The sequence below is a fragment of the Microtus ochrogaster genome, chromosome 4 (assembly GCF_000317375.1).
Source record: "Microtus ochrogaster isolate Prairie Vole_2 chromosome 4, MicOch1.0, whole genome shotgun sequence".
NCBI classification, from domain to species: Eukaryota; Metazoa; Chordata; class Mammalia; order Rodentia; family Cricetidae; genus Microtus; species Microtus ochrogaster.
Genome location: NC_022011.1, coordinates 86,709,393 through 86,730,663, shown reverse-complemented (window position 1 = coordinate 86,730,663; position 21,271 = coordinate 86,709,393). Strand labels below are relative to the sequence as shown.

General features: G+C 43.9%; 1 protein-coding gene across 5 annotated transcripts in view; it reads left to right on the top strand.

Annotated features, from left to right (window-relative positions):
• Znf385b (zinc finger protein 385B) overlaps nucleotides 1-21,271 on the top strand; it is a 285,693-nt gene that overhangs the window by 232,485 nt on the left and 31,937 nt on the right. For all 5 annotated transcript variants that reach the window (XM_013346081.1, XM_026778761.1, XM_026778759.1 and 2 more), the window contains one exon: nucleotides 13,472-13,634. In XM_013346081.1, coding sequence (XP_013201535.1) covers nucleotides 13,472-13,634 — 163 coding nt within the window. The remainder of the gene's footprint in view (nucleotides 1-13,471; nucleotides 13,635-21,271) is intronic.

Sequence of the window (21,271 nt, the reverse complement as noted above, 5' to 3'; positions counted from 1 at the left end):
CCAGCCTCTGCCTCCCGAGTGCTGGGATTAAAGGTGTGCGCCACCATCGCCCGGTGACACGGAACCCTTCTGTGTGGTGCTGTGGTATCTTCCCTTGTGCCGTGTGGGAGGACCAGAAAAGACCGCTTCTAAAGGAACCATTAATAATTTGTAAAGAATTTGTCGTTGAAATGGTTTGAGTCAACAAAATGCCCTGCACGTATTTTTAAATTAAAAATAGCAGCAGTCACATTTTGTGGCTCTGTCTATACATTTGCACAGATGGTCAGAGAACGGAGGCTTCATTAATATCTCTAAGTCACGGGGAAATGATAGATTCCCACATTTACCAAGTGCCACGGTAGGATTACTGAGTTTACAGATGTAAAAAAATAGATAGAAAATTTTAAAAGCATGAATATTTGACATCCCTTTCCAGCAAGCTTGCTACAGATTTACACATTGAAAAATTATCATTTACATGAATATCCATTTTTACAAATGTGATAAATTCTTATTAATTTGCATAGTATTAACTGGATCTCTGGTAATTCAACTATGTATGAACTGTAGATTTGTTTGTTCCAAGTTCTCGCTTCAGAGATTAGTGCATGCACGTGAGTCTACCGGAGGGATGGAAGCGTGAAACCCAGCGGAGACGGCTGCTTGAGCCCACATGTACACTTAATGCGTTGAAATACAGGCAGCGGTGTCATTTCGGGGACTCTTACATGATTTTAACAAATCGCTTCATCCCCAGCAGGTTTTTAAAAACAACTTTATCCTCCCTCCACCACCACAGCTAACAGCATCTCCTTAAAAATGTTCTGGTCTTTAAACTGTCCTGCAGTCACTACTGAAATCTCCCCAGTTCATAGCCATTTAGAAATATCTTATGCCATTCTCTCTTTTAAAGAAAACTAGTCATTTTGTTACTTATTTTGTTAAACATTTTGTTTAAACAAGATAATGTCACCCAACACACCCTGAACATTCAGATCCCTGGCCAGCTGGACCAGTGTCTGGCCCAGATTTTGCCTCTGGCCCTTGTTGCTTCCCTATTCCAGCTGTAGTGACTTTGACTTCCGTGAATATGCCACACACACCCCGCCCTCGGCACCTCTAACTTTAGAACTAGTTCTCACTCATCTTTCAGGGCTCACTTCAAATATTTCTCCCTCACAATTTGGAAATATATATTTATAGAACTGTCTGCCCTTCCCCATTGATAATGACAGGACGGAGACCGGATCTGTTCTGTTCTGCCCACTGCCTTCTCTCTGGTGCCCAGCTCAGTGCGTGGGAACGGTACTAAAGGGATCCTGGCAGAGTTACGAAAGCCATGCTCTGTGGTAAAAAATGACCTTAACGTGACCTTAAAACAGTGCTTCTCCACCTTCCTAATGCTGTGACCCTTTAATAACAGCTCCTTGTGTTGTGGTGACCCCTAAACCATAAAATTATTTTACTCTTATTTCATAACTGTAGTTTTGCTACTTTTATGAATCGTAATTTAAATATCGACTGTGCGAGCTATCTGATAGGTGGTTCCTGCCTCCCAGGGGTTGCCACCCACACGTTGAGAACCGCTGTCTTAAAGGCTCTCCTCCAAACGTGTTTTCATTCCAGGCCACCTTCTAGCATCACAGCGAAAGGGGAGGGGCCATCTGGTTTTGAATCCTCCTCTGTGAGGGCTGTTTGGACCTAGGCTTGGGGCTTCCTTCATTGATCTGCAATGCACTTGTAAAAAAACATCATCTTTTCTCTTGGGCTTTTGTGCTTTGCCCTCTGTTCTGTCCTCTTCACTGGTCCCTCCCTCTATCCTGGTGACTCTTCCTCTGTCCTGACTGATGAGCTTCCTCCCACACGACTGACGTGTCTTCCCAAGACTCTTTCCTCGGAGAGATTTTTCTCCCCGCTGTCTGTAACTGTTTTCTTGAGATTCTTTTCAAAAATAGATTTCCTTCCCTCTGTTCTCAGTTCCTCAGGAACCTCATCTGTCTCCAAAGATGCACCCATCATCTGGTCATCCAGTTCCCGAAAAGGTGTCTCCCCTCCAGCCACCTTCCTAAGTGGTCCACTCTCCTGGGCGTGTATCCCAGGAGCAGCCTCGAGAGCCTGCCCAGACAAAACCCTCATTTCCTCCTGAAAGACTTCGCCAGCCACCGTTACTATACATTGTTGCTATTTGGTCTTGCGCTTTCCCTGCCCTTGCCTTTCCCATCCTTCGATCCTTGAGCTGTATTTCCAGCTAATAGCAATTAGATAGATATTCATTCCCTCACCCATCCAGGTGATGAGTATTTATCAGACATCTACTGAGTTTTTGGTAATGTGTTAAGTGCACAGTGCACAGTGAAAAACAAACATCTCACAGGCATGAGCCGTAACAGAGGCTGTGGTCTGGTAGAAGTAGACAGAATTAATCAAATGGTCGTATGAATTCATCAATAGATTTGAAATGGGGAAGGACTTTGGGAAGACATCATACAGAGTCAGGAAGGGAAACTGCACGAGCGCTTGGGTGGGCTTCACTTTAGGAGACTCCAAAGTTAGTGTACGACCTCGTGGGGCTCTCAGAAGGCTTCTTTGGGAAGGGGTCTAGCCAGATTCTGAAGGAAGAACAGGAGTTAACTAAGAACAGACACAGCGCTAGCATTTCAAGCTGCAGAAAAGAAGACAGACTGGATTTTACTTAGGCTGCAGCCACACTCTCAGTTTCTCAGAGAAAAACAGAGGATCCAACAGAAACCAGAAGTAGGGAGGAAGAAGAGCATGCAAGTTGCCAATACGACTGTTTAAGTTTTTAGATAGATGCTGTTGATAGGAAATGGGGGTGACTAGGTAGTTCGGAGCAGGAAACAGCAATGTCAGTAACTAGTTCTGAATCTCTGTTTAAGATACTTTGATATTCAGAATGGGCATCCAGAATCTGAGGGTACAGGTGGTTTCGTATGCTGTAATATGGGTGGAATTGAGCAGAGAGTAGACTGGAAAGTTTGGGGAAAAGCTCAGGAAGGGCTAAGGATAGGCAGTATTTGGTGACCGAGCAAGGAAGGATGTGCCAGCAAATGTCCTCTATGTCAGAAACACTTCTAGATCCCTAGCTTGTCCACGTCATTCAAGTCTCTGTGTAAATTCCCTTCCGTGGAGTGTCCTTGGTGCCTAGAATGTCACATCATACCGCCACTGTGCTACCCTCTTCTTGCTTTCACAGGATGGTCAACATTATTCAGAAAATGTGTCATTTAACACTTAACAACTCCGAATATTCTACACATCTAGGAATCCACTGGTTCTTTCCTACAATCCCATATTAGAATGCAAGTTTCTGTAGTCTGTGTGTTTCAACACCTAGAACGGTGCCTGGGAAACGATAGGCGTTCAATGGATATTTGTGGCCTGAATAAATAGAATGAACTAAATTTCCAATTGTAGAGTTTCCTTTCTTATTCATAGATAGATAGATAGATAGATAGATAGATAGATAGATAGATAGATAGATAGATAGATAGACTAGATAGAGAGACAGACAGTTGTTGTTATTGTGTGATGTTTTACTCTGGGCTTTTTGAGGGGGCCAACACCCAGTTCCCAGATAAATCACACACAGAGTCATTCTTAGGTAGGAATGCCCAGCCTTAGCTTGGCTTGTTTTTTGCCAGTTTTTCTTAACTTAAATTAACCCAACTACCTTTTGCTTCTGGACTTTTATCTTTCTCTATTTCTGTATACCTTTCTTTACTTCTGTCTCCGTGGCATGCTGTGTAGCTGGGTGGCTGTGTAGCTGGGTGGCTGTGTAGCTGGGTGGCTGTGTAGCTGGGTGGCTTTGTAGCTGGGTGGCTGGCCCCTGATATCCTCCCCTTATTCTCTTGCTCCTCTTCTTCCTCATTTCTCCTTCTAGTTATTCTCTCTGCCTGCTGGCCCTGCTATCCTTGCTCCTGCCTTGCTATTGGCCATTCAGCGCTTTATTAGACCATCATGTGTTTTAGGCAGGCAAAGAATCACAGTTTCACAGAGTTAAACAAATGCAGCCTAAGCAAAGCAACACACTTTAAAATATTATTCCCCAACAGACATTCAAGCAGATGTTCAATTAAAATGATTCCCATTGATCTTACCACATGTTACATGTGAACAACCTTTGTTAAAACTTATTGATCAGCAGAACATGTGTGGGAGTTGGTTCTCTACTTCCATGGTATGAGTTCCAGGGATCAAATTCAGGTCATGGAGCTTGACAGCAAGTGCCTTTACCGACTGAGTCATCTTGCTGGGCCCAGGAGAACTTTTAGGAAATATCATACAGAATCAGAAAGAGGGGCCCACTAGCATTTACTGATTAAAATATTTCAGATTCTGTAGGTGAATCAAAGCTGCAGACATTTTTATTCCTATTTTGCCTCGAGTAAATGAAGCTCTTGTGTGTCATGAAGGCTGCAAATATTTAGAATGAAAACATGAGGTTTAATCTGATGCTTTTATGTGAAGAAGACGCAGTTCTCATGGCAAAGTTGGCTGTGTTGTTTCCTGATTCCCCCTTAGCTATAGTCATCTATTCTGATCTTCATAGCTACATATTTTATTTACTCTGACTTATAACATTATGCTGGGGCTTAGTCCTTCATTTGTCATTTCGAAATATGAATGTTTAAATGGCTGTAAAACAGATTCTCGCATAAGTAATGAACATCTAAAATGCTACTGGGACCATGTTTTGACCCCTTCTCTAAGCATTGTGCTCTCAGCGTTGCTCTGCCACTGTGGCCAGCCGTGAGCTATTATCCGTGGACTATGAGGGGACACAACGCAGGTTCTCATCTTAGACTTACTTGGTGTCGTTCCTGTAAACATCTCTAAGTGGAAATGAGCGTAATGCTTCCTTGGACTGATTCTAAGTAAACTTGTGAAAGTCTGCGAGCCTAATTTACAAGACAATTGAGGAGGTTTGGGTTGGTTAGGTGAAGGGTCCCAACAGTGCCCTACTGAACGTATGCCAGTTCAAATACGCCAGCCAGGCAGGTAAAGCAAGCCACCGCAACGGCAGGATATCCTTCTATCTCACAGTACCAGAGAAGGAACTAACAGCTCCCAGGTTTGCATAAAACATGAAATCAACTCGAGGAAAGGGGCTCCCTTCCACTTTTAAATACTGTGGGGAAAACCCAAAATAAATGATTCCAAGATATTGAGTAATCGTTGACAAATCCTTAATATTTTCAAATTGTGTCATAAAAACACAAAACAAAAAATCTACATGATTCATAAAATGTTCTAAGGGGTTCAGTCCCTGTCTGCATAATTTTAAAGGAAATTAGGTATTTCTTTAGTTGTAAAATGTCTCTTTTTTTACTTATTATGTCATATTTTCGTCATGTCAGTGTACAAGCACTTTCCTTCCTGGGCTGGGTACAATCATTTAGAGAGTGTAGCTTGTTGATTGCATCCCTGGGGAGTTAAGCATCCATTGCCCTTTGATTTAAGCATGGCAGAGCAAACCCCTCCCGGGTTTATTGCTTCATCTTCTCCCAGTTCAACCAGTGGATCCTTATTAGGGACTCACACACAAGGTATTTGCTTCCATGCTTTCTGCGTTCTGGTGCTGATCCCCAGCCCAGAAGATGGCATAAGCATTCCTCAAAAACTGCAAAACAGCAGTCAAATGCGGAGTAAACAATCCCGTTGTTGTTTTAAAGATGACGCATCTCAGACACTCCTTGCTAGAGTCCCAAGTAAATTGAAATGACAACCGACGGAGCTGTGACGCTAAGAGCCTGTGCTGAGGAAGTCACATCGGCATCCTCCCATTTGATTGGTGAAAGAAAGTATTTTTCAAAACGCAATCATATGACTTTCATTGTTTACACACAGAATTAAGAAAGGAACCACCCGGGTTGACTTTGACCTTAGCACGTGTATATGATAAACTTAGGTTGGTATTTTGTTTGTTTGTTTTTGTTTTGTTAGGGACGTAAGTTTTAATCATGGCCTAATTTGACGTGAAATGAGGAACTAGGAAAGAAGGGGACCGTAATGAGCAAATCAGAGGACCTGCAAGCAGATCACAGTTAATGCAGGCACACCCAAATAACTGTGCCTGGTGCCTGGCCTCATCAACCCTAAACTGGCAGCGCAGTGTGCAGTAGGATCCCCAAGGGGAGAGGCTAAGATTGCTGGGAATCATCTACAATTAATAACCCACCTTCAAACCACTCAAGTGAAGCCTAAAACCGGGGGAGATGACAGTTTGGTTCACTTGAAACTACAGGAGAAGCTCCCGTACTGCAGGAGAGCACCCTCGACCTGTTACCCCAGTCCAGCTGATGATGCACCAGCCTGCACGTCCTTCTACCATATCACCTCTAGCCAGTCGCTGTGCTTACATGCAGCACCATGTGGAACCCGGCAGAAGCATGAGCAGCAAGGCTCTCAGGGGACTAATAGGATGTATTGGGGTGTGGGGGGGGGATTACTTTGAAGTGCCCTAAAGATCTCAGCATTTTTAAGAAATGGGTTAATTTGCCCTGTTGAAATGTGTAAAGGAAAAGGATGTCTGTGTGAAGCTGCAGTATCAAACAGTGGCATCTGAAGCAGCTGTGACCCGAGAACCCTACTTCTGTCTCTAGTATTTGATGGGATTTAAATTGGGCCCAGAGAGATTTAACAGTCTAGAGTGCACATCATGTTCCTCCAGGAAAGCCACCGCGTCTCCTTTTAGTGATGCAGAAAGATTTGGAGTTGAGGGGCGTTCTCTACACTAGACAGCCATATGCATAGTGTGCCCCTTGCAGAGGCTGGCCTGCTTGCTGTCGTAGCCGGGAAGGTGGCATCCCTGATAAAATGTATAGGAGTGGTGCCCCCTGGAATTAGTCAGTGTCAAGGCACTGGGCGGACCATAGAAACCAGAATTGTTTCTCCCTGGGTAGGTAGATCTTAGACATGAGCAAAAACATTGAGGCTCTTTAAGCTGAAAAGCTCAGAATGGTCATAATTTTGTCTGGACGTTTTGTTTCCAACAGATTCCCAGTCAGTGAGGATTGAATGGGGTCCATACCAAAGCCAGTGAGTCACAGATCATTGCTGATACTGCAGGCTACAAAATGGCCAATATCAGAAGGAAGGTTGACTAGCGATCTTTGGGTTGAGTCAGCCTTTCTATTGGGGGTCTCTTAGGGTTTCTTATATTGTGACCCTCTCTCTGGAAATATCAAATCTTGTCAATGCAAAAGTACATCCAAAAAAAATTTTTTTTTACTGGTTAATAGTATGAAAAGAAATTTAACTTTGTGATAATGAAAAAACTCAAGTAATTAGCTTCGATTTGGTAATTTTTAATTTGTTTCTTAATGAGTTGGTAGATTTCAAACTGTCATGATTTTATCTCAAATAATTATCATAGTGGTTTAGCGATGGTGCAGGATTATAGTTTAGCACACAGGATAAAATCTGTAATGTAAAAGCAACATCTAATGTCACTATCACTTTCTATCCAAAATGCTCATTAACAGAGCATTTGCTGTGCAGTCGAAAGGCTCTGTCATGCTTCCCGTGACAAGGGACATGGTTTTTAGGGTAGCACAGTTCAGCAATATTCCTCTGTTGTTTTCTCTGTGTCGGTGTGTTCTAGAGAAGCTAAAAGCACATATGCCGGGAAACACTATAGCTCAAAGGACAGGCCGGCCAGCACATGCTGTCCTCTTGGCCCCAAAGTGCCCCCTGCTGTGCACCGCCACCTCAGAGTCCACCCCAGAAACAGGGCCCAACCTCTGTGTCCTCTTTTGAGGAGTTTTCTTGATCCCCTACAATCTGAAGAGATGTTTTCTTTCTGTTCTGAGTCCTGCAGTTCCTAGACACTCTGTCCCTGCTGTTTTTCACCCTCTGGCTTTGGGTTATTATTTTACCTTGTATTTTGGATTGTGATTTGTGTGTCTATGTCTGTCTGTCTGTGTGTATTTTTTCTTCACCTACTGATCTTTGGTATGTGTGGTAAAGCCAAGGGGCGGTGTGGTCTTTCATTTTTCAAATGTCACACTGTCCAATGAATGGCATGTGCCATATTGTCTTTAGAACAATCCAATCTATTAGCCTATTTATGATGGTTTGTTGGACATATGTTTTACTTAGGATTTTAGTCATTTGGGTGTTTTGTTTAGAATTTGTGGTGGTTTGTTTGAAGTTAACTGACCACTCTCTACAGCTGTACCATGCTGAACACCGCCATCCTGTTTGACGTTAACTAACCATTGCTGCTTCCCTCGTGACATTGCTGAACACATGGACTCCTAAAGTAGTGGAGAAAGTGATGCTCTAGTTCAGATTAGATATTTTCTTTAATCAAAGAAACAGTTTTACTTAGTTGTTTAAACCACAAAACGATCAGTTCTATAAGTAAAGCATTGGGCACTCCCTACCACTCCACGAGTTTTCCTTTCCTTCCACACTGAACACATGTGACATCATGTTGGGAGATTGAAGGCCCCTCCCTGAGCCAGGAATTCAACTCAGGTGAAAGCCAGAGGTGAGAGCACAATAGATTTGAAAATGGCTCACTGGGAACTCTTCCTTACCTTTATAGTTTTTTTTTATTATTCTTTTTATTTATTTATTTATTTATTTATTTTATTATTTTTAATTTATTTATTATTAAGGATTTCTGCCTCCTCCCCGCCACCGCCTCCCATTTCCCTCCCCCTCCCCAGATCAAGTCCCTCTCCCTCATCAGGTTTAAATTAAAATCTTGTCTACTTCACGAACTCTTTTTATTTGGGCCAATGAGGTTCTAAGAAATGTTGAGGACCTAGAACCAAAGGGAATTGCTGGAAAAAAATGCATCTGTGGGTGTCATTTCTTGTGAAAGCTATATTACCAGTGGACAGTGGGGGTTCTGGGAGCAACAGAAGGGGCCCCTAAAATATGAGCCTAGATTCCCACCAGTTCCTAGGTGGAGGTCAGGATGGTGATTCCAGCAACCCTTTCTATCTGCTAGGTCTTCGTTAGGACTTCCTTCTTCCTCCTCCTTTTCAAGTGCTCAGGCTCAAACCCAGGGCCCTGGGCAACAAAGCCTGTGCCTCAGTGCCAAGCCACACCCCCAAGCATAGCTAGCTGCCCCATGGAATTACAGCAGCTCTTGTCAAGTCATTTACACCAGACAGCCCTCTCCTGCCCGTCAGTCACCGGGCTGCAAGGACAGTCAGCCTGGCCAAGCAAGTCCATTGTTGACTGAGTTTGATTGTGGTGTCACCTGGCGCCATGAGTTTTCTGGCTCTCTTCCTAGCCTCTTTTCGCTCCTCAGGGCAGGTGCCTCCTTGCTAATGAAGCAGGGTCAGTGTCGTTGCTATTTAACAGTGTCTCGCTGTCTCGCTTTCACTTGAAGATGTGCCCGGGAGGCAGAAGCTGTTGACACTGCCTCAGATAAAGCACCGAGGATAGCAAATTGCCACAAACCAAGAACGCCAGAGAGAAGTCGAAGTGTGCCAAGTAAGACGGAGGGGTGCCTTCCACTCTCCCTGTTGCGAAATCGGCCACTTCACTTGTCCCAAGCACCCATCAGTAAAAGCAGAGGACCCTCAAAGCCTAATTCCCCATACCCCAAACTCAGAGGGAAAGTGGGTCACAGTGTGGAAGGGCCCTTTCTCTCTTGACATGCAGCGAGATATCACTTAGCTGGGTCTTTATCTCGAGTGCTAACTGACGTTGTTAACTTTCTGCCCTGGTGCCAGGAAATAGTAATGAGGAAATCACACTCTGTTCATCCTGTACTTGGAAGTTATATTTAGAGAATCGTATTCTTGAGCCAAAGGGCACTAAATAACCCTAAACTACTCAGTCCACTTGAAGAGATGAAGCCTTGAAAAAGTCTCCTTGAGACCTTGCTTGGTGCCACGTGTTTGTAATCCTAGCTCTTGGGAAGTAGAGGCAGGGGAATCAGGAGTTCAAGGCCAGCCTCAGCTGCATAGTGATTTGGAGATTAGTTTTGGCTGCATGAGACTCTCTAAAAATTTAGAGAGGGAGGGGAGTTATCCTACTGCCTTGTAGAAATTCGAATATAACTAAAAAGTAGGATTTCAGGGCTTTCTTAGCTATTTATTAAAAGGATTGGACCGAATGTGTTACCTTTTTCCAAAATTAGGTAGCTATTCCTATTCATAGGAATTGCAGCAGTGTTAAGGTCTCATCCCTGCCTGTGTTGTTCAAAGCAGTGTACTGTCTTGTAACGCTTCAACGCTCACAAAATTATAATGTAGATACAGTGTAGGCATACAGAGATATGTGTGGGTATATAATTAAATGGAGATATACATCTAAGCACTTCGCCTTCCTCAGAACCCTCTGGGACTGTTGATGAGTTATCTGCCTCTGGTATATATAGTTTCTTGTTTGCCAGGCACTGACTGATGATGCAGCCTCGCACAGGCTCCCACGAGGATCACATGAGCTGCTCCGTGCAGTGTGCGCACACCCCGGAACATGCTCAGAAACATGAGTTGTCGCTGTTACTTCCATTATCCGGTTTTTAGGTTCCTTTGTTCTCCTAGTTGGTAGCTGTTGTTTTAGCGTGCCTTCCGTGGCTGTGATGAACACTGTAACGGAGAGCAACTTAGAGGGAACAAAAGGAATTCTTTCAGATTGCGCTCTTGAGTCCTAATCCAAGATTGAGGGAGGGCAGGGCAGGATCTATAGCACGAACCAGTCAGGAACTCTGCTTGCTGGCTCCCTCTGGACCTTCTGTCCAGCTGTCTTTACTACACAGACTAGAGCTCCTGCCTAGGGATGGTACTGCCCACAATGGACTGGGCCCCCTATGTCAATGGTCAGTCAAGAAAATGCTACATAGATATGCTTACAGACCTATCTGATCAAGGCAATCCCCCAGTTGAGATCCCTCAGAAGATAACTCTGCGCTGTGTCAAGTTGGCAGCTGAAACTGGCTAAAACTACCCAACTACACTTGATTTTGCCTTTCCTTTTTTTTTTTTTTTTTTTTTTTTTTTTTTTTGGTTTTTTTCGAGACAGGGTTTCTCTGTGGCTTTGGAGCCTGTCCTGGAACTAGCTCTGTAGACCAGGCTGGTCTCGAACTCACAGAGATCCGCCTGCCTCTGCCTCCCGAGTGCGATTTTGCCTTTCTTGGCTAATAACTAAAAGTCTAAAAGTGCCTTATCTTTTCCCCTGGAATTTATTTTTCATGTTGGCAAAGACTATGAGAAACCTCTGAACGTGCTAAGCATAAGCAGTGGCAAGTCAGCGGAGAGCTAAAAGCGTACCCGTGAGTGTGCTGAGAAAAGCACAGGCCCTGGGTGACCAAGGTCATACGCACAGGAAGTCACTGCTGTGTTTTTATCGTAAAGCAAAACAAATCCTTCCTTAGATTATACTTCTACCAAGGCATTCTATGCTTCACATTCAATTCTTAGCCCGTGGGGGCGGGGGACACAGCAATGCCAAAGAGCTCTGAAAGCCACTGAGTTCCTGCTTCAGTGGGACATCAAACACGCAGATAGGACGTTCAGCTTGTCGCATGGTTGCTTCACGTTTGGCGGCTGTCACGCTCAGCAAGAACGCCTAGCTCCATCTCATCATTTCGCATTCAGCAGAACTAGGCTTTTCCCTCATGGCGCCACACACACAAGTGACGGGACATCTCCAGCTCCACAGAAACAAGTGCGCCGAATCGCTGAAGGCAGTGATGTTATGTTTGCTCTGTTTGAGTCGGAACAAAACAAGCCAGGAAGTCAGGGAAACATTCCTGTACACACACACACACACACACACACACACACACACACACACACACACACCACAGCTTGAGGTGGCTTAGGCAAGTGTGGCATCTTGGAAGAACACTCTACATGGAGTCATGACCAGGAAACTGGTTGGCTCCACTCGACTAGCGTTTCCAGGAGCTTGGGCTATCGTTATGATCAGACCATTTTTGTTATAGCCATAACCCTCACTCATGAGTCTACTTCCCCCAGATAAGCCCATATTCTCCATGCGTCCTTCCTTATTGTCCTTTGATCATACGCTGTCAATAAATATAATAAATAGCTTTTGCAGAAATCCTCCTCCCTTGAGATCGATAGCATCTTGCATCTGCTGGAGAATTTCACCTCTGTGATACCCTGTTCCACAAGGCAGCACACCTGGCTCTCAGGGGCCTCCCAGTGTGACTAGTCTACCAAGTGGCCCTTGTGACCGCCCCTCCAGCCGTATCCACACCTCTGGCTCTCCAGCACCAGTGCTTTCCTGGCCAAAATTCCCCCACCAATGCACTTTCCTCTGCCAAGTCATGTGTAACTCTTCCTTCAAATCTTCAATCCAAAGTTGTCCATTTTAGAAAGTCTCGATCAAGACGACTCCTCGCTGGTCCCTTTGGTTCGCTTCTGCATCCCCCACAGCATACTTTGCTACGTTCGCCCACTTCCTTGTGAGCGGTCTGCATTCCATCTGTTTCTTCATGGACCTATGAAGTTTTGTTCACCTTGATCATCTTATACACACATGGATTCTAATGGAAACTGTTTTAAGAGAAACTATCAGCTTAAAAATCTTCTAATAAAGCCCCATCTTGTATACATAAAATTTCTCCTGAATGTCACTTTATAACTAAGCCATTACACTCACTATGTCTTGTCTTCTTTTTACAATACGCATGCTTTTATTTTCCAGTGTGCAGAATTAAATTCAAATGAATTTAGTTATCTTTTTTTTTTCACGTGTACAGTAAACAGGATGCCAAATGACCTTGTTTAGATGGAAGGTAACTTCCCAAATGTCGGTAAATTAACTAACTGTCTTCTAGGTTTATTGTAATTTGGTGTTGTCTCTTGTCTCCCTTTCTCCTTCCTTTGATCTAGTATTGAAGTCACAGCGTTACATATGTTTTATGTACGAGAGCTTTGAAGTGAGAATCAATCACATCTGAGATCAAGGATCGTCCTTACCTCCCTTGTGGCATGAGCTATAATTGGCACTGGTACCATCCAAGATGGCATGCTAAGCGCACGTAGATGCCTCCGAAATGTGGTGCCATCTCCATTCAGCAGCATCTGTTTACTGCTGCTCTGTTGCTCTGGTTGATCTCAGAGCAGGGGCCCCCGGGAACCAGGCACAGAGCAGACAGGCTAAGGCGCGGGGATTGTGGAAGTCCATGTCTGTGAACAGGGTACTCGATGCAAATGCTGCCAGCCAGATCTTGAGAAAGCAATCCCCTTGGCATGAGCAGGGGTGGGAGGGCCCTGCTGACCAATCTCCTGTCCTGTGGTCCACTCACGGAACTTCTAGGTTCTCAAAGACTCAAGGCCTCCGTTACGGAGCAAGGTTTGCGATGTTGAAACCTCGTAGGTAAATGCCAGAGATGTAGTCAACACTGACTCGTAAATGTCTGTGGCGCCTAAGACTGTATTTTTTTGACTGTATTTTTTTTCCTGCATGCTCATCCATCGTGGTGTTTGTAAGTAGCAAAAAAATGAGCCTGATTTGTTCTCCTTTGTAGAGCCAGGCCGAGGCCCACTACAAAGGAAGTAAACATGCCAAGAAGGTCAAAGCACTAGAGGCAACGAAAAATAAACCCAAAATGGTTTCTTCCAAGGACAGCGCAAAGGCTAATCCCAGCTGCTCCGTCAGGCCAATCACAGGCGACAGCTCTGACAAATCAGGTCAATGACACTTTTTGTTCTTTGGCATTGTTGTGTTCCTCCTCCTGCCCCTCCCACCCTCCCCGACCCCATTTTTCTCCTCCTCCCCCCTCCCCTCCCCTCCCCGCTTGGATGTTGCATGTTACTCTCCATGATTTATTTCTGTAATATGATATGTTTCCTTCACAAAAAGGGATATGTGTTCGCACAGAATGTAAGCATTTGATATGTCACCATTCCATGTTGTAGAATATATGCCTTTAAATATATGTGTGTGTATATAAGTATATATGGATCGAAATAACCAAAGACTGCTGGTCACATGTTCAGACAAAAATCAAGTAATGGATATAAAACAGTGGTATTGCCTCTTTCTGTTCCTTCTGTGTTTGGTTTGTGTTACAGGCTTTTTTTTTTTTTTTTGGATAAGAGATTCTTAAGATTGTTCATAATAGATTTTTTTTTAAATCTAATCTCAGTGAAGAGTTGGGGGTGACATTTACAGAGAGAATGGCAGTAGTGGGTATGAAACTGTACTTAGAAGTAACAGATTCTGACTTCATCACACCACTGTGAAGCTCTCCTCTGAATTACAAATCGATCCAAATAATTTAAAGGAATTATTTACAATGTCATGAGTTGCTTAACAGAACGGTCTTAATATATAATTAGAAATATGCTGTTGAAAATTCTTTAATACAGAACCTGCAATATCTGGGTGAGTTCTTTCATTGGGAAATAGAGTGCTCTGTCTTTCTCAGTGTGGCTACCATGAAATTGGATGTTGATAGGTTCCCCTCTCCCAGCTGCCCCTGGGACCCATAATGGATTTATCATCCTGTTTTAGTGGCTAGCGTGGAAGAGAGTCTGCTAACGGACACTAGGAGAACGTGTCCCTTTCTTTATGTTTGATTCTGGCATTAGAGACTTCTGTGTTGTGGGAAATACACACACTTCAGGTTCTCTCCTGATCATCAAAATCCCTGTAGCACTTGAGGAGGAAGCTGAAGAATGCTTACCAATGACTTCCCGGGGCCATTGGAAATGAGCAAATCCATTACTGTAAGAGGAGAGCTCAGAATGCCTCTTCAGATAAGAAAACTATGTCCCATAGATGCTGTCTCCGAAAGCATGGAAGCCTAGAATTAAGCTACCAAATTTGGTGTTAATAATAATTCTTTGTGCTTTATATGATAGGGTCACCAAATGATCTTATCAACAAAATGTGATAAATACTGGATTTTTACATAGCACTTATAACCTTGTAAAGAACAAAACCCCTGTATAGATTAATATAAAACCTAATATTTAACTTGTGTCTAAAGCAGTTATTAGTGTAGATGCCAAACCCTATTTCAACGTGCACAGTTTCACAGTCAGCATCACGGCTCATGGTGAGGCCAGCATCAAGATGGCTGTCTGCTAGCAGTTGCCCTGTGTTTGGGAGAGCAGAATCCATCATCCCCTGACTTCCTGCCGGCTTTCATTTCCCAAAGAATATTGTTGCCTTTATGAGGCAATACTCTGCCAAAGGTTTTATTACCTGAATTGTGGTCTTTACCTCCAGCAGAACTTCCAAGTAAAAGGATAAAATAATCGAGGTTAGTGTCACCCTATTCCCTCGGTTTATTTTGTGGTGTGAGCTAATCAAAGAGCCAGTGGGCTCCATAAATATTCGAGCATTGCAACCCAATGTGCTCAGTGTTTTACTTAAGCCGGGTAACACTTGGGAACTGTGTTTGCTCTGAGGGCGGTGGTAAAAGTAATGAGTAGAACGTGAAGTGAAAAGAGTCCAAGAGTAGAGGGGATCGAATCAAGGACAAAGCAGTGTGGACATGGAAGATGCAAATGAGACAGACCAGGTTATAATCATAGCCTCTCTTGGGCCTATAGGGTGCCCAGTGAAGACTGTTGAAATAAATTCTACCAATTCAGGGTTTTTCTTCCAACATGTGAATGCTGGCATTCACCAAGGACTTATGTTCATGAAGCAGAGAGACTCCCCAGGCCACGGTTTGCCTGGTGAGCTATTGGAACAATCTAGAGTCAAGGATGCCAATGATCTAAACAAAGAGAGAAAGCTGAGGTTCAGGAGAAACCCTGGGGGATGAGAGCAGAGAGATGAAAACAGAAATCACAATGCAGCATCTCTAAGGTGTGTGTGAGGTGGTCTTTCATCCCACAGTCTCAGCTTTCCCTGACCGCATGCCCCTGTCACGGTATTTGTAGTCTCTCAGCCTGTAGCTGTCACCGAGAAACTCTCCAGATTTGTGTCAGCAGTAAGGAAAATGTTTGTATTTGGGAGTGCCTGTTTTCCTGACAGTCACTCAGAATCTATATATTTGTGAACACACTGATTAGATTACTCGTGGTTTGCATAAGTACTACTGTAAATGGAGTGTATTATTTCTATGAGTGCTAATAAAACACCAACATCACTTGGGAGCAGTATTTGAAAATAATTGAGCTGTACCTGTTAAATGTATGTTCTTCCCCTTTAGTTGAAATTCATTTCTAAGCAGGAATTCCTTTGTGTTTTATAGAAGTTCCAAATGAGGAAGCTAGAAACTTTGGCCAACTAGAGAATCTTTTCTAAGCTGCATCACCGACGGTGAATTGCTAACCAGCTAGTTCTAAGCCCTTGAACTGCTCCCATGGCTTTGCCATTATCTGTGTCTCTTATTCATTTAAAATACTGTTTAGAAAAAACAGAAAAAAAATAAATAAAATGGAATAAAAAAACATTCCAGTCCTTTGTAAATGGTCTGGGTAGAATGGGGTGAGGGAGGCTAGGAAGCAGGATGGTGACTTACGGTAGATAGTAGCTGGCGGAAATGCTTCATCAGACGACATTGTCTCGAAAGTGTCAGCTGAAACCGAATCAGTCGCAGGGACTCCTCGCTTGGTTGTCAAGTTCCATGAGGCTGACATTCTCCAGCATTTTGTTGTTGTTGTTGTTGTTGTTGTTGTTGTTGTTCTGAATAAAGAGTCCCTGTCAACTTATTTTAATAGTATCTCTGATACCTAGGTTTTTGGAGGAGAAGTAAGCCAGCCATTTGATGTCTGGGCTGCAGGCTTCCAATGACATAGAAAACCATTAGATCCCCAGGGTTCACTAATCCAGCATCTAGCCTCATGTTTTAGGATCAGCTTAGGAGCAGAATGTTCTTTAAGGGAAGCACATCTTGAAGAAAAAGAAAGAGCCCAGCATTGAGGGAGGCAGCTTCTAGGATTCACTGAGTGCCGTTGAGCATGAGGTGAGGATTGAGAGTTTCTGCGGAGGAACATGGGGGCCCAAGGACCCCTCCATGAAGCTTCATGCTACCCTAGAGCACACTTGGTTTATTCTAAGATGGTGCTTCCCACCCTGCAGGGATTGGGTGAGCCTTCCTACCTGCAATGTTGACACTTGGTGTAACCATTTCTCTCTTTTTTATGTTTTATTTGGAGACATAATTTGGCTCATGTTGAATCCAGGTTTGTACAATGCAGAGAGATTTATTATAATAGAACCAACAGATGTAAAAAGGTCAGGATGACATGGCAAGCTCTCTGGGTGTTTCTCTCAGGTCGGTAAACAGAATAGGTTTAAACTACAATAAGCAGGTGTTTCATTTATAGGAAATTTCAACTGCGTGATTTCTTTTAAAGGCTAAAGAAAGTTGAGTAAGAATAGCTGTCCCACTCAATTCTTAGAAGTGGAAGTAGAATTAAATGTAAAATACAGATAAAAACTTTCTGGCCTCCCAGGATCTGCCCCAACTTTTAATGATGCTTCAGTGGGCATTGGAAACATAGTGAGGAGGAGGAGGGAGTAGCTGGGGAGAATTAGGGTCAGAACACAGCAAGCCTTAGGTAGCTTTAGGAAGACAGCTGGAACAGATAGGTTAGACACTGCACCCAAATCTCTCCCTGGAGTTCAGGTGTTGTAATGGTGTGAGACACTGCCCATCCCTGTCATGATGTGCCCCACATCCCACTGCAGGCTCTTTAAGTGTTTCAGAACTTGTAGAAGGCTCAAACTCATAGAGCCTTCAAAGGAAACCTTGTTTCTTACAAATAATAAATCATCAACACAATCAGCCATGTTCTGCAATCCTAGGCTCTGCATAAGGCTTCTAAAAAATTAACGAGGTACTACAATGAAGAAAACGTTCTTGGCTTAAAGTATATAGGACATAGAAGTAAGCAGGCTTCTAAACAAAGGAAGGCATGAGGAATGATTATAAATTTATAAGCACAATTAAGAGCAAAACCAAAGGACACAGAACGTTTTGTGTAAAATACAACCATGGGAGCATTAAAACATGCTTGGTTTACAAGATGCAGGCACATACGTGTTTTCATGTGGTGCCTTCAGGAACCTTGCAACAATAGGGTGAAAATCCATATCTGCTCTTTCTTTGTCGTGCAGCCAGCTGGGTTTCCATAGTTGCTTTTCCTCTATCCTGCAGTATAATGTGATACGTGTGTGTATTTCTGTCAGATTCATACAACAATGAGTAGAAAGATTTTTTCCTCCTCTAAGGGCTTTTCAGTCTCACAGCATTTTAATATTTGAAGTGAGTGAGTTTTAAGACAAGTAATACATAGTTACCAGCACCTCCAAGTTGCTCTCCAGACTATGGTATCAGTGAAGAACCGGAGACTAGAAAAGTAGATTCTCTTGAGTGTGAATCTGCGTGACTCAAATCCCAGCAGAGTTAGGAACAACTTGGAACTTGGGCTTCTTGTTCCACGCTTATTTGATCCTGATCGCTCCTAAAGTTCTCTGACTTAGAAGAGCACATATAGGAGTGCCAGGGGATAAATCAGGAATCACTAGAGAACTGTTTCCCAGAGTTAGAAAGCAGGATCACACTTTACTCTTCAGTGGCCATTGACATGTGAGGTACTCCCAGGGACGGTGAGAGGGAATGTCATACATTGCTTTGTTGATAATCCTAAAATTCTTGTGTGGCTGTTACCGGCAGTGCTTAACTGTAATAGGAGGAGCTTTATTTCGGAACCGATGCTCTTTTTATTTAAGGAGAAATTTGAATAAAAGCGTTCACTTCAGGTAAATGGCACGTGACAAATGTTGTGTAAGCTCTACCTTGACAGCTGCAGACATTGCCTGCCTGGAGACAGATGATGCTGAATGAGACGGGGCCAAGCTCAGAAAGGACACTGCCAGTGGCACAAGCCTTGCCCTGCCTCCAAACGGGGGCATCTTGCTTGCCTTCGGCCCTGTCCACCTTTTTAACAGAATTTAAAGCCATTCCATTGAAAATGCTGGCTGGGAGGACATGGAGATTGTTTTGTTTGCTTCACACCAGTGACCTTTGGAGACTGTGAGGTGGCAATGGGGGGGGGGGTGTCAGGAGAGGACACCTTAGTGCAGCGCATTGCAGTCCTTAGCATGTGATGGTTTTGCATGGTGGCCGTTCCTCAGGTGTGAGCCGAGAGTTGGGATCAGCTCATACGTAGTTCCTTGTAGTTTGCCTAGGAAGGCTTGTCAGTTGGTTGCATGTATTTACCCCAGTGCTTCATGGGAGGACATCCTCAGTTTTGTCAAAGAGTGCTTCTCGCAAAGACTCATCGTTTTTATGCCCCTCCCCCCGTGTGTTTAGTGGATTCTATGCGTTGTTACAAAAGGAGCCAAGTTTTCCAAACGCCAGCTTCTCATTGCCACTGACGGCTGCTGGATTCCATCTGTTAGCCAACAAGGTCTTCCTCCATGTGCCTTCTCCCTTCCTGTATCCAGCACCGGGACCTTGTGCTGTTAAATAGAAGAAAATGGCAGTCTCTTGCTCTGACCGTACCTGTCATTTGTAGACAAGTGCCATCATAAATTTACCATACATCTATCCAACTCCAAAAAGCCAAGATTTAGTAACCCTCATAAAGTAATAGATTAAGTGTATTTATGGCAAACATCTTAAGGCTGAAGTTCTGGGGTACCGTCATGTAGAACATAAACGAGCCCCATCTGTCTGAAGAGAACAGACCATTATACTAAGGCTCATATACTTATGAAATGCTCATAGATCGTGAAGGCTTTCAAGGAAAGTTTCAATAATGAGACTGCCTCCGTCTTTGCTCAGGACAGGAGCGACCTGCCAGGCAAAGCCAAGGACGCTGGAAGCATTTGTCCCCACTTGAAGCTGACTTGGAAAACTGTTTGCAGTAGCTTCAAGGCAAATAATGCCAGGAGTTTCCTGTCACACTTTCTGCTTTTAAAAACTGCCCCCCTGGGGTTGCTTTAAAAAAAAAAAAAACAGAAAAAAAGTAAGACTGATTTATGACCAACCTGTTAACTTATGATTTACTGGGGACGTGTCATGAGCCGCGTCTCCATCCCACAAGCTGGGGCTGTGCCTCATTAAACGACCACCTTTACAGACGCCCCCTCCTTTATTTCAATCGTATCCATCTCCTCGGCTACCTTATAGTCACGACATTTCTGCACTGAGGGGCCACTGGAATGGAAAAGGCCTTCTGTGTCCACTGAATGATTTTGTACAACGGCAAATGCCCTTGAGATTTCAACAAAGGTTATTATTCATATTTTAATGGCATTCCTCTTATTTGCTTCAGGAAAAAATTCGCTTGTTGTGGCATATTTTTTTCCGACAAGCGTGGCTGCTCACATAGAGCTACTCAATAAGTGTTTTGTATTCTGTATGCACGGCACATACATACATGGGACAGTTTTTTTAGGACTCTGGGCCCAATTTTAATAACCTTATCTAGTGCCACACAAAAATCAATTTTTTTCTGGAATTTTTCAGAAGTAGATCCCACCCCCCCCAGCCTTGCTTAAGGAGGCCTAGATGTAGCTTGATCCTCCGCATCTGGAGAGAGCCAGGCTCCACCTTGGCGACGTCCATGGGGCTGACCTGGCAGCTGTGCCAAATTAAGAGCATTAAGGACATGGTTTCCTACACTGAGACCGCTAAGGATGTTGTGGACTTCACAAGGACCCAGGTGGAGATTTGCTGTAGGGACAGAGCCACCAGTGTACTTGCCTAGAAGAATTGTGGGGTCAAGGACATCGCAGGAAGCTCCTACTAGACAGGGGCTGGTGGAGCAGTGGAGGAGAGCCAGCCTCCAGATAGCCAAACTGTATAGTTCAGTGTGTCAACCGGAGAGAATACAAACAGGAAGCCAGAGTTCGAACCTGTAAGAGCTGCTTCTGGGGCAAGCAAAGCTTAACTTCATTCTTCTTACCCCTTTCCTCCTTCTGGAACAATAATGTCTCCTGTTCAGGCCTGTCCCACTGTTACATTTTGGAAAGAGCTCATTTAGATTCCGCAGACTCGGAGCTACAGGGAATTAACCTTAGGATGAACTGTGCCTTCTGTTGCTCTCGACTGATTTGGATACGACTTTGGGCTTTGGACTTGTGAGTCTGGGATGAGCTAAGATTTTTGAAGCAATTGGAATGGGATGAATGCATTTTGCCTGTGAGGCTGTGAGATCCGTGGGAGCCAGAGGTGGAGCGCTGTAAATTGAGTGTCGCCTCCGAAGCTCACCATGAATTCAATTTCAACTGGCACGGCACAAAAGCCTTCCCCAGATAGCAGCACCATGTAGAAAGTGGCCCTCCCGAGACACCAGACTTCCCGGTCTCCAGAGTTAGAGAAGCAAACGTAGAGTGTTTATCAAGCGCTCAG